General features: G+C 37.5%; 3 protein-coding genes across 4 annotated transcripts; 2 read left to right on the top strand and 1 right to left on the bottom strand.

The window, feature by feature from the left end:
• Positions 1–337: 337 nt before the first annotated feature.
• LOC104800304 (probable WRKY transcription factor 27) lies at positions 338–2,123 on the top strand. The gene is made up of 3 exons (XM_010523101.1): positions 338–1,036; positions 1,179–1,242; positions 1,395–2,123. The coding sequence occupies exons 1-3, from the start codon at positions 513–515 to the stop codon at positions 1,935–1,937; spliced, it is 1,131 nt and encodes a 376-aa protein (XP_010521403.1). The 5' UTR covers positions 338–512; the 3' UTR covers positions 1,938–2,123.
• A 2,833-nt stretch (positions 2,124–4,956) lies between these two features.
• On the top strand, positions 4,957–6,777 carry LOC104800278 (probable NADH dehydrogenase [ubiquinone] 1 alpha subcomplex subunit 5, mitochondrial). The gene is made up of 2 exons (XM_010523065.2): positions 4,957–5,385; positions 6,389–6,777. The coding sequence occupies exons 1-2, from the start codon at positions 5,073–5,075 to the stop codon at positions 6,577–6,579; spliced, it is 504 nt and encodes a 167-aa protein (XP_010521367.1). The 5' UTR covers positions 4,957–5,072; the 3' UTR covers positions 6,580–6,777.
• Positions 6,778–8,423: 1,646 nt separating this feature from the next.
• Positions 8,424–10,521, bottom strand: LOC104800279 (ABC transporter G family member 8-like). Of its 2 annotated transcripts, XM_010523068.1 has the most exons (2): positions 8,881–10,521; positions 8,703–8,795 (listed from the first exon to the last, which is right to left on the bottom strand). In XM_010523068.1, exons 1-2 carry the CDS (start codon positions 10,382–10,384, stop codon positions 8,773–8,775), a joined length of 1,527 nt encoding a protein of 508 aa, XP_010521370.1. In that variant the 5' UTR covers positions 10,385–10,521; the 3' UTR covers positions 8,703–8,772. The 2 variants fall into 2 exon arrangements, with proteins under 2 accessions (XP_010521368.1, XP_010521370.1); XM_010523066.2 differs by having other exon boundaries at positions 8,424–10,520.
• Between the last annotated feature and the right edge of the window lie 1,595 nt (positions 10,522–12,116).

Here is a 12,116-nt window from a genome sequence, read left to right on the forward strand (position 1 = left end):
AAAATGAACAGTATTTCATAGATATTATAATTTTTTTTGTAAGAATTATAGATTTATGGGTCATGAAAATAATGGTGTACACTACGCATCTATATAACCAAATGTACCTTCACATTTGTATTTATGTAATATCTTTTCATCATGTGGTACGTGTGGTCAAAACTCATACAAAAGAAATAGTATTTATAAATATATATTATTACAAACAATAAGTTTCCAAATTTTACACACATAAATTAGTTTCTCGATTGAACAAGTTGACGATTCACAAATTTTTTATATATATATATATATATATATGACATCTTTGAGCAGGGAAAAACACCAAACATGAAATTTCTCAATGTATAAATGGTTGAAGAAATACCAAGTCAAGTGCTCACACATCCATCTCTCTCTCCTCTCGAAGTGAAGAAAAGTCAGCGCCCGTCCTTTGCGCCATTGTCATCTCTCTCTCTCTCTCTTTTCAGACAAGAGAAAAAGTGAAGAGCTTTGACAAAACGCGAGCAGAGATGTCCGAAGGTTGGGATCTCTTCGCCGTAGTAAGAAGCTGTAGCTCTTTAGCTACGAGCATCAAGGAAAAGGCCGGTGATGGAGATGAAGACAACGACGACAATCTCAAACCAGAGAGCCCTCTGCCACCCATGGCGGGTTCTAATTTTGACCGACAGGAACACCACCACCACTCTTTCTCGTTCGCTGCCGGAAACGACAGAGACCGAGAGAGGAGATACAGTGACATGGATCCTTATGATTGTAATGAACTTCGAGATTCTTGCAAGCCCTTCTTGCCCCGTTGGTGGTCTTCGTCTCCTCCTTCTTCTTCCTCCTCCTCCTCGTTAGCCTTGGTCAGCAACAGTGTCTTGAAACAAGAACAAGGGAACGAATTACAAGATCGGAAAGCTCATGGGGGCGTTAGGGTTTTTCCGAGCTCTGCAACTACAATCTCTCCTTCTGTTTTCGTCTTCAGAGGCCAACGTGAAGAGCAGCAGCAGCAGCAACAACATACGCAAGTTCCTGGTCGATCTCGAAAGAGGCAAGATTTTCACTTCTAGATGATATATAGACCGATTTGTGTGTTTTGTCCCGTGTTTGAAGTTTCATCCATTTTTTTTTCATAAAGGGTATTCAAAGTTTCTTCCTTTTTTTTTTTTTTTGTTTCTTTCAAAATTGAACAGAAAAAACCAGCAGAAGAGAACCATATGTCACGTAACTCAAGAAAACCTCTCTTCCGAGATACTCGTAAATACCAAATCTCGGATACAAATCTTATAGCTAAATACCCGAGTCTCCCGGATCCGAATCCAAATCTCTCGATTTTCCCGGGTATCCGACCCGTGCCCACCCCTACACGGTCCAACCTTTTCTCTCTCTCTCTTTCTCTCCCCCTCTAGTTCATTTTCTCGGGAAAATCACTTCCGGGTCAGAAAACGGCTAAACGGGTCAGGTCGAATTTGTACAACAGGAACTATTACAGATGCAGCAGCTCAAAGGGGTGTTTGGCGAGGAAACAAGTGGAGCGAAGCAACTCGGATCCGAACATCTTCATCGTCACGTACGCCGGAGAACACACCCATCCACGCCCCACTCACCGGAACTCTCTCGCCGGAAGCACCCGGAACAAGCCCCAACCCATCGACCCCACCCGTAAACCCGACCCGGGTCAGGCCGGATCCAGCGACGCTGCGAAGTCGACGGAGAATCTCTCGCCCACGACGCCGTTGAAGGAAAACGACGACGTTCAGGGAACACACGTGGATGAAGATGTTGTTAGCCAAGAGATCACCATGGATGACGAAGATGAAATTGACGATATTGATAATGATGATGATGACGATGATGATGCGGAAGATCTATTGATTCCGAATTTGGCGGTGAGAGATCGAGAGGATTTTTTCTCCGACATGCAAGGTTTCGCCGGAAATTTCCCCCCTTAGTCCCCCGGAGACGGCGGCGGAGGGTGAACATCCGGTCAAAAACAAAAAGGCATCTTTTTTTTTTAATTAACTGAGCGGAGATTTTCTTGGTTTTTGTCGTTTAGTTCAGATGATTAGATTAGATAAACACAGTCTATTGTCACCATACGCTCGTTAATTTCGTATGCATGTAGCCGTCTAATTCTCTCCACTTTTTAATTACTTTGAGAAAATTAGTATAAATATCTAAATTTTTATGAAAATTTAAGATAAAAATATAAATTATAAATTTTTTATATAAACACCTAAATTTTAAAAAAAATTACATAAATACTTAGACTTTTAAAAAATTCTCAAATAAATCCAAAATTTAAATATCTTTTAAAATTTTAATCAAACGATTTTAATAGATTTTTAAAAAAATTTTAGTTATTTCTATAAAATTTTTTAAAAATTTAAATATTTATATAAAAATCTTATAATTTAGATATTTATATGAAAATTTTATAAAAATGTAGATACTTAAAATGCTATTTTCTCCGACTTTAAATCAATATATAATGACTATGCCATGTACGTATGTGTGTATGAATGCGAGATTTCTAGTGGATCTTTGTGTTTATGTTTTTCATTACACGTAAATTTTACTGATTTTTGTCTGTCTTTTTTCTGTACGAGTTGTACTTTATGATTTATCATTTATTTTCGGAAATTTAATTTCGTGTCTGATCTTTTTAATAATAAAAAAAAAACTAAACGACAACGCCTCTAATTTACCTTTACCATATATACGCACTCCCAAAATTTTGTGAACTTTTTTTTTCTTATCAGAAATATATATATAGGATAAGTATATTCTCCCCTAAATAATTAAGCTACCCTAACAATTGGCAGCGAGGACCATGCGAACGCATTTCATATATTCATTCATAATCAAGCCATATTATTTGCACTTTTTTTTTTTAAATGTGAACCGTTATCTTTATCATTTTATTAAGAATAACCAGCGAAGCCTATTAATTTGGCAAACTATTATTAATTAAAACAGAGCGAATAGATATTTCTATTTTACATATATAAAATTAAATTTATTTAAATAATATTTAATCGTATATAATTAAATTTTGATATAAATATTAATTAGATATGATATTTTTAAATAAACTAATTAGATATGAATTAAATCAGATAAAAAAATGATTAATTCTATATAAAAAAATTGGAATAAAAAATAATGGAAGCCAACGCCAAATATCTATAAATAATTCTTAGATTCTCCTAGTGGGTTCTCTTAATTGGTCAACTATTTTTTATTTTATTTATTTTTGTGTATATCTCGTAAATCGAAGAGTCGGTCAAACGTATTTTATTCGATCTCATAATTATTATATATAAACATGGCATTAATTAACTCTCTGTTTCGTAACAATACGTCTCTCGAAACAGCAAAGTAGGGTCGTTAAATATATAATTAAATTTTAACAAAAAAATATATATAATTAAACAGGTTATGACGAAATTGATATTGCATTTTTTAAAAAACTTTGTAACATGGTCGGTCCAGATTCTCATGACGCGAGATGGGCATGAAAGTTGTCTAATAATCTTATAACTTCTAAGAGTTTATCTTTGTTATTACTAATTTATTGAACAAGTATTCAATGCGCCAAAAATAATTTAAATAAAAATGACTGACTCGCACACCATGGTCTATATACGACACAGTATTATGATATGTACAATTTGATTTTAATAATTCACATTAGGAGAAGAGGTCATATTATTATACTTGCATTTGTTGAATTTTATATGTTTACGTACAGAGATAGAATTCTGATGTATAGATACTTCGATTTTAAAATTTGAAAATATTGACTCTTTTCAAAGTTTTCTACCCTTTAAATTTCTTTAGGCGATATTTCATGATTAAAGTTAGATGTATGCAGTGGCGGATCCAGACAAATATTTTACTGGTGGCAATATTAATATATATATATATATATATATTATAAAAGAAATTAATAAAATATATACTAACAAAAATATTTATGTTTTATAATTGAATTCTACAATTTTTTTTTATTTTCTAAAATTTTTACATAATAATTTTATTAGGAATAGTTTAGAATGTATCTTTTTCGATGACACAAATTAGATAATCTATTCAAAAATTGTACTTTATCTTATCTATCTAATTAGGATGATACTTTAATTTTTTTTTATTAACATGATTCAAAGCCAAATCATCTAAGTCAATTTATTTACATTAGAATTTAATACGCTCTCGGTTGAAATTTTACCACTATCTTTGAATTTCAATGTAATTTTTTAGAAAACTTTATCCACTAATTTAGCTACTATATTAAATACACAAATATATATATATATATATATATATAAATTTATAAGTATGCTAAATATATAGAAACAAACAATAAAAAAATAAAAATGGTTTCAAACAAAAATTATAACATTTATATATATTTGATTTTGTTGTTGTTATTTTTTATATATTAAGTTATGATTAAATTGATGATAATTTTTTATTTAGATTAAATTGATTATTATTTTTAGATGTAAGAAGAGAAAAAAAATATATGAAAGATGAAATTTTTTTAAAAAATAGAAAAATATTATATATTTATTTGATTTCACATTAAAAAAATGAGGGGAGGGGACATTTATAAATATGAAGTGGGGGTATTATTCTTCACATCTTATTACATTTTATAAATAAGTCCTTTTTTTTTTTATTTTTAGTGGGGGCCAGTGACACTTCGCCCATCTAATTGATATGTTGTGTTATATATATATACACACGAGGATACATGTGTTTTTGAAATCTCTAATATCCTTGTCCAACCAACCAAATTGTGTATTGATAAGTAATTTAAAGCATATTATAATACTTTTTCCATGGATCGCTTTTTGACCCATCAATAATCCGTCCATACTTAATTGGGCCTATAAAGGCCCAAACGATTGGCCCATAAAAAGAGTATATAGTGGCCCAATAATTCGGGCATTGTTTCTACCCCTCTGCTTCCGTAAGCTCCACATTCCTTTCTTCGCATCTCGAAGGGGTTGACACTGAAAGTGAGCGAGATTTTGCAGGGAGAGAGGAGTGATCTTGTGCTTCGAGCGTAGGCGGAAGATATGTTCCTCCGTGCGATTGGACGGCCATTGTTGGCGAAAGTGAAGCAGACGACTGGGATCGTTGGTCTGGACGTTGTTCCCAACGCGAGGGAGGTTTTGATCGATCTCTACTCCAAAACCCTAAAGGAGATCCAGGCCGTGCCGGAGGATGAAGGATACAGGAAGGCCGTGGAGAGCTTCACGCGCCACCGTCTCAAGGCTTGTCAGGAGGAGGAGGATTGGGAGATGATCGAGAAGCGGCTCGGTTGTGGCCAGGTCGAGGAGCTCATCGAGGAGGCTCGCGATGAGCTCACTCTCATCGGAAAAATGATCGGTTCGTATTCCTCTTCTTCTTCGTATCATTCGACCCATTTTCGTGTGATTTTGATTTGGTCGTTTCGAATTTTCGAATTGGATGAGCAACAACTATACCCTTGTCCGGATCTTAATTTCGTACTTTTGGGCTTTTGTCGGATTTGCTGCAAGCGCGAGTGTCACCACTGTCTGATTTTGCTTCCTGGCAATCGTTACGTTTTTTCATTTGTGTGATCTGGTTCTGACATTTAGTTTGATATTGCTGGATGAGAATTTAGAATGGGAAACAGAGTTTGAGTTTCGAGGCTTTATGAACCGTGGGATATCATCATGTTACCGAAAAGCCTTGAAACTGTCATCCATTGTTGGGTATCAACAAAACGTGATCTTGAAAGTTCAAAACAAAAATGATCTCTTTAGTTTTAGAGATTCACCGGTTGGACTTCCCATGTTGTGGGCTAAGTGCTAGCCTTCACATTTGGGCGAATCTTTGCGAAAGTTCGAAATTTTTCCTACAAAATGTATCTGTATGGTTTCTCGTGAAATGTTTTCTATCATCAGATCCTCAGAGCGAACAAAGCCATTCGTCGTCTTCATATGTTGTTTCCACCAATCTGCTTCTCTTTTTAGTTGCCTGTTTCATTTTTTTATACTTGCTCTGCTTTTATATGCGGTATGATACTATTCCTAATATGTATATGCGTGGTATGCTCCACGCAGAAGCGGCATCAGTTTTACGATACCTAATACCTCAATCTTCCGATGTCTAATCAATGTTGTGCAAACATTTCACGTGAAGTTTAGTGTTGTAGGAATCAGCCCATGATATGCAACATTCTCTCTTCATCTTGTGTCTCTTTCTTTAGATAAACCAAGAGAGAGAGAGAGACTTGAGGGAAACTAGTTACTGTTCGAGTTATGTCCTTGTGAAAGACTAACTCAATATGGTTCAGTGATTTGGCCTTTGAATTTATCATGGAACTCTTCACCATGGATTTGTAATTATTTCGTCTTTCTCGCAGAGTGGGATCCTTGGGGTGTTCCAGACGACTACGAGTGTGAAGTCATCGAGAATGATGCTCCCATTCCCAAGCATGTTCCTCAGCACCGTCCTGGCCCTCTTCCCGAAGAATTCTACAAGACCCTTGAAGCCGTTGCTTCTCAAAAGGAGATTCCAGCCGCTAGCTCTCCTGATTCACAGTTGACGGGGTAGCTTTCAGCTTTTGCATTGTATGTGCTGGTCAAACTCCCAGTTCTCCTTTCTCTTGTTATATGGTATTTGTTTGTTTTCCCTTCCCATGCAACTGCTGCTGTTTTCTAGCTTTGATCTAGAGTTGTTCCGAGGACCGGCGTTCAAATTCTAATAATCTTTGGATTAAACAAACTTTATCCAATCTTATCTTTGTTACCTCGTCTATGATTTATACAAAAATGACGCTTCCCCTTTTCAAGGGCATCCCCCATTGTTAAAGGTATGAATCTGGTTCCTGTCTCTTACCATTATAGATCTACTGAACATGTGTCCCGAGAGACGTGAAATTATGGCAGCCTCTGTATTCAGGATTCTGTCCTTAGGTGATGCATTCGGAAGGCCAAATGCAACAGCTTGTTTTGCGTTGTGAAAGCTCGCATCTTTCGCTATCACAGGTATCTACTCCCTGCTCTCTTGAATTCGTCCTTTTAGCAGTTCTCTTTCTCTTTGTGTGGCCGGGGCCCGAGGGGTCTCAGGCCTCCTCATGTGCGACATGGTCTGACTCAGCATGGCCGGAGTTCCTTCGACATCTCGACGTGCCTCGAGTATTGCTTGGTCAGTCGGACATGACTCGTCATCCGCTTGGTCGGGTGACTTGGTCGACCAGGATTCCTCGTGCGGATAGTTGGCTGTTCGGGAATTTTTGACATGTCCGTGTTGACACATTCCCGTCCGTGAGTGAATGCTATGCCTCTTGTTGGCCGTAGCAAAGCTTCTTCCACTCACCGATTTGTCCGAGCAAAAGCTTTTCTTAGGATTGAAAAATCTAATCGGTTCCGACCAAGAAGTATAATCAAAGTTTTTCAAGGAAGATTGAATCAAATGAAGACATATGCTGACGTTTACGGATAGAATTTTGACTTTAAATGCCAAGGCAATTAAGATTCTCCTAACATAAATATGCGTGCATTCAGGGCCATCATTTTGATTATTAACCGAATAATTGAAAGATATAATCGTAATCGAACCGAATTTGATATAAAAACCGAATGATCATGACTTCTCTAATTCCGAAAAAAAAACAAAACCGAATTGAATCAATTAAAAAATAACAGTAAAACCCGAAAATTTCTTTGAAAAATGAGGTTTTTACAAAAAAAAACGGATCCGAACCGAAATTTGTATAAAAACTGAATGATAATAATTTTTCTATAACTAAAATAACCAAACTCGAATATAAGCGAAGCGAAATTCGAAATGACCACCCGTTCCTCTCGACGGTATGTTAGATAATGGCAGAACAAGAGAGAGAAATCAGTTCATGGGAGAGGAAACGAAAAATAGCCCATACATTATACATGTATGTATGCATATACACTTATATAATATAGATATATAAGATTATAAACATGTATATATACAACATATTGACCATTATTTGAGAACTAAAACGCTAAGGGAAACAAACAGAGCATGTAACATTTTTGGGACCGCTACTATACAACAAACTTGTGCTTTAAAAAATATACACATATCTTTGCCTTTGTAAGTAATAATAACAATGTTTATAATTTAAACCCAACAAAAAATGTAATAATAAGATCATTTTGAGAGGGGAATGAGACCCGTGATACCTCTTGTCTTGTTCCCACTTTTACAACTTGGGTCTGCCATCTTACTCTCATACAATACAATATATATATATATATATATATATATATAAGGATGTATAAACCCGGTTTTGGTTTGTTGAAACTCTCCGGTTTACAGATATTGAAGTTGCAATGTCCGGTTATCTCCGGTTCATGTATGAACTTTAGGGATCGATCTTGGGTTGCTCTCATTCTCTTGTTTTTAGAGTATAATTGGTATAAATACAACACAAAATTCATTATAATCTCTTCTTCCGTGGATTTAAGAAAATGAAACTTCGTATGGAAAGAAGATCGATGTATACACAGAAACAATAACGTGACGCGAAAGCGAAGAAAGGAATTCATCTCTTGGAGCCCGAAACCCTTTTGAGAAGAACAAGAAAACACAACAAACGGTAGAGAAAGAAGAAACCAAGCAAGACATAGACATTAAACCATTTCTCCCTCGCATGAAGCCCTTTCTGCTCCAACGCACTGCTTCCAGTGCTCATGCAGATCTTCCCTTCGGCTCCCTCCATCCAGACAAGACATTTCGTGCTCAGACACGAGTATTCGTTTATCAGAAGCGCGTCCAAGGCGTACCTATACATGGAGAAGAAGTACATGAAGAGCCAGTACTTGGGGAGTCTGTCTTTGGAGATGAAATAGCCCGAGAACAAGAAGAAACCCGCAAGCAGAACAGTGACAAGAGAAGTTCCCGAGATGTAATTCGGTGCGAGAGAGCTCAAGAAGAGCACGAATGAGTTCGCCATTAGAACGATTACCCAGATGACAAGTACAAAGTATCCAAAAGCTTGCCAAGAAAAGCAGAGACCCACGAGAAAATAGACCGAAACGGAGTAGATGACGGAGGTGACGAGCAAGTAAGGCAAGAAAACGAGGGTGTTGGCAAGAAGATAGGATGAGAGTCTGTAAACACCGCTTGAGGTTTCTCGTATGAGGATCGGGCGTTCGTTGATGAAGATCGGAAGGGTTTCGGTTGTGGAAGAGAGGAGAAAAGTGAGTGTGAATGCGAAAAGACCGAATCTTTTTTTGATTCCTTGTAACCCAATTCCGATGTTGATGTAGATAGTGCCTAGGACAAGACCGACTATAAGTGCTTCTAGTGTGCTGGTCAGAAGCAATTGCCTCGTCCTGCAAACGATCTTCGAGAATCTTCTCGAAAGAAGGCTTATTTCGGCTATTCTCGAGGTTCGATGTCGAATGGTACGCTGTATTGCTCTCTCTTTCTGATTTTCTAGGAACTGATCGGCTGACAAACTCGTTTCGCTAGCTGAGGGCGATGGACTAGAAAGATCAACATCGATATTTTCGTTGGTCTCGTGGAGATCGTTGAGTATTTCCATGGCGTATTCAAGGGCATTCAGCTGGGGAGGAACGGTGAAACCCTTGGAGAGCAAGAAACCTTCAAGAGAATCAGCCCTTCCGTGGTACGTTACAGTTCCTTTGGACAGAAGCAACAACCGATCAATAACAGACAGAATCTTGAAGCTGGGTTGGTGGATGGACAAGATCACAGTGCGTTGTCTCGACGTAGCTATGGATTTAAGAATCTGAACGACATCGAACGCCGATTTGCTGTCTAAACCCGAGGTGGGTTCATCGAGAAGAAGAAAACCCGGATCGTGAAGAAGACTCAAACCTATGGAAACCCTCCTACGTTCCCCACCGGACAGGCCTTGACCAAGTCTAGTATCTGCCAAATGTGTAAGGTTAAGCTCTCTGAGCAGAGAATCGACAGCGTCGGGCACATGGGTCTGGTTTGGGAGCAAGAGACGGGCGGCGAAGAAGAACGTCTCGAGAACGGTGAGAAGAGGGAAGAAGGCGTCGTGCTGGGGAACGTAGGAAGAGATCTTGCGGTAAGATGAAGGGTTTACAGGGAGAGAGCCGAGGAAGATGGATCCGGAGGTGGGAGAGGTTCTGGCGGCCAGAATATCGAGGAGAGTGGATTTTCCGGCGCCGCTGGGGCCCACAACGGCGAGGATCTCGCCGGGAAAAGCGGTGAGAGAGACGTTGCGGAGGATATAGATCGGCGGCTCGGCCGTGCATTGCTTGAAAGGGAGGAGTGGCAGAACGTGAGAGAGGCCGGTCCGAGGTTTGGCGTAGGAGATGGAGGACGTTGTCAGTTTGTAGGCCTGCGGCCGTAGCTGCGGAGGAGGAGGAGTTTCCATAGGGTTCAGGGTTTCGGTGGGGAGGTGAAATGGAGAGCTTCGAAGAGAGAGTGGTGAAGATACACTAATATTCTTTCATATGAGTTTTGGGAGTGTTATGTGTAAATTGCAAATATTAACATTCAAATATACATACGCATGGGAATATATGTCGTATTATTTATAAGCTTGAGGTATATATATGTATACATCCGTATATATACATACATACATGCATGGATGGATGCATGCATGCATGAGAGAGAGATAGAAGAATAAGGCCAAAGGAGAAATCAGGTGAGGTCACGGGACTACTATTCCCTCTGTCACTCTCTCATGTGTTTGTTTTATACAATAATTACACATGAAAATTGCACTGCTCGGTGTCCTCTCTCCTTCACCCTTTCCATATCCGTGAACCCAACACTCTCAGATCGGGAAAAAAAAAATTGCGGCTTAATAATTTTTATACGGAAATATCCATATTTATTAATCAAATATAGAAAAAATGAAGATAAGTAGCAATACGATTAGGCGTTTTCTCATTTTGATTAATGTTATTATTTTCATAAATGTATAATAAGTTAATAAAGAGAATAACGTACTGATAAACAATTTCAACTCGGTGATAAGACAATTAGATGCAATTAGATGAATCTAAAAAATCATTATATCGGAAGAATATTGATACAATAAAAAAATGGGAAGAAATTAATTTGGTTACACATAATTGTTTCTCGATCTATATTATGGGATTTCTAATATGGAACCCCAAATTCGACCGCAGATTCAAAATAAACAAATGAAACGAATATTACAAAAAAAAAAAAGAGACAAAAAGTTGATTGAACTGTTAGTGGACATGGACCTTCTCATGACACGTTGGCCCATGATGAGCTTGTTGATCCTGGACTTGGGCCATCAGGCCCAACTCTCTGATTCTCTCGCCAATCGCGGACGACACAATTAGGGAAGCAATCCCAGATTTGAGTTGAAGAATACTCTCCACCAGCAACCTTCCTCTTCTGCACGATTTGACTTTTCCTTCACTTCAACAACTTCCCTTTCGCTTTGTTTTGACTCTGTTCGTGTATAATATATATATATATATGTTTGTACATAGAAATAAAATATATGTCTTCTATCATTTTCAACCTCTACTTCTCAGATTTGTGGCTTGATTTCCTTTATGAACAACATAATTATTAGTCGAATTTGTTTATCTACGAGGTCTTCTTTGGATATATATGATTTCCCTTTCATTATGTTACAGTTATTCAAAATCTCTCTCTCTCTCTCTATATATATATATTTCCTATAGGAAATATAAACATGCAGTATCATATAACAAATCTTAATATGAATTTGGAATACGGAATCTGGAACACATATATACCCGTCAAAATCGACTGTATAACATCGGTTGGAATCACGTCGTTGTTCTACTTTTAGTCTTCTGTCGGTAGCAAATCTTAATATGATATTGTAAACACATATACCCTTTCGAATGTATGTATCCCTTGGCTCACCACTTGGATTCTACCTCGATCCGCATGGGTCTCTTGTTTCGGATTTATAAAATTTGCAAGTAGCTTTTCTATTCCAAGGGAGATAGTTTAATGCATGAAATTATTTTTATAATACGTATGCGAAATTAATGTCCATGTGTACATATATCAACCAATTAATTAATTCACATGCAATGCTAAATAATGGTCTCGAATAATGCACATGACCCTCCCCCCCCCCCCAA

The sequence above is a fragment of the Tarenaya hassleriana genome, unplaced genomic scaffold (genome assembly GCF_000463585.1).
Source record: "Tarenaya hassleriana unplaced genomic scaffold, ASM46358v1 Cleome66, whole genome shotgun sequence".
NCBI lineage: Eukaryota > Viridiplantae > Streptophyta > Magnoliopsida > Brassicales > Cleomaceae > Tarenaya > Tarenaya hassleriana.

Coding starts and splice junctions, on each gene's coding strand:
- LOC104800278 (XM_010523065.2), top strand. CDS start 5,073: ATGTTCCTCCGTGCGATTGGACGGCCATTGTTGGCGAAAGTGAAGCAG. Junction 5,386..6,388: donor TCTCATCGGAAAAATGATCG/GTTCGTATTCCT, acceptor TCTTTCTCGCAG/AGTGGGATCCTTGGGGTGTT.
- LOC104800304 (XM_010523101.1), top strand. CDS start 513: ATGTCCGAAGGTTGGGATCTCTTCGCCGTAGTAAGAAGCTGTAGCTCT. Junction 1,037..1,178: donor CCTGGTCGATCTCGAAAGAG/GCAAGATTTTCA, acceptor AAAATTGAACAG/AAAAAACCAGCAGAAGAGAA. Junction 1,243..1,394: donor ACCTCTCTTCCGAGATACTC/GTAAATACCAAA, acceptor CTCCCCCTCTAG/TTCATTTTCTCGGGAAAATC.
- LOC104800279 (XM_010523066.2), bottom strand. CDS start 10,384: ATGGAAACTCCTCCTCCTCCGCAGCTACGGCCGCAGGCCTACAAACTG.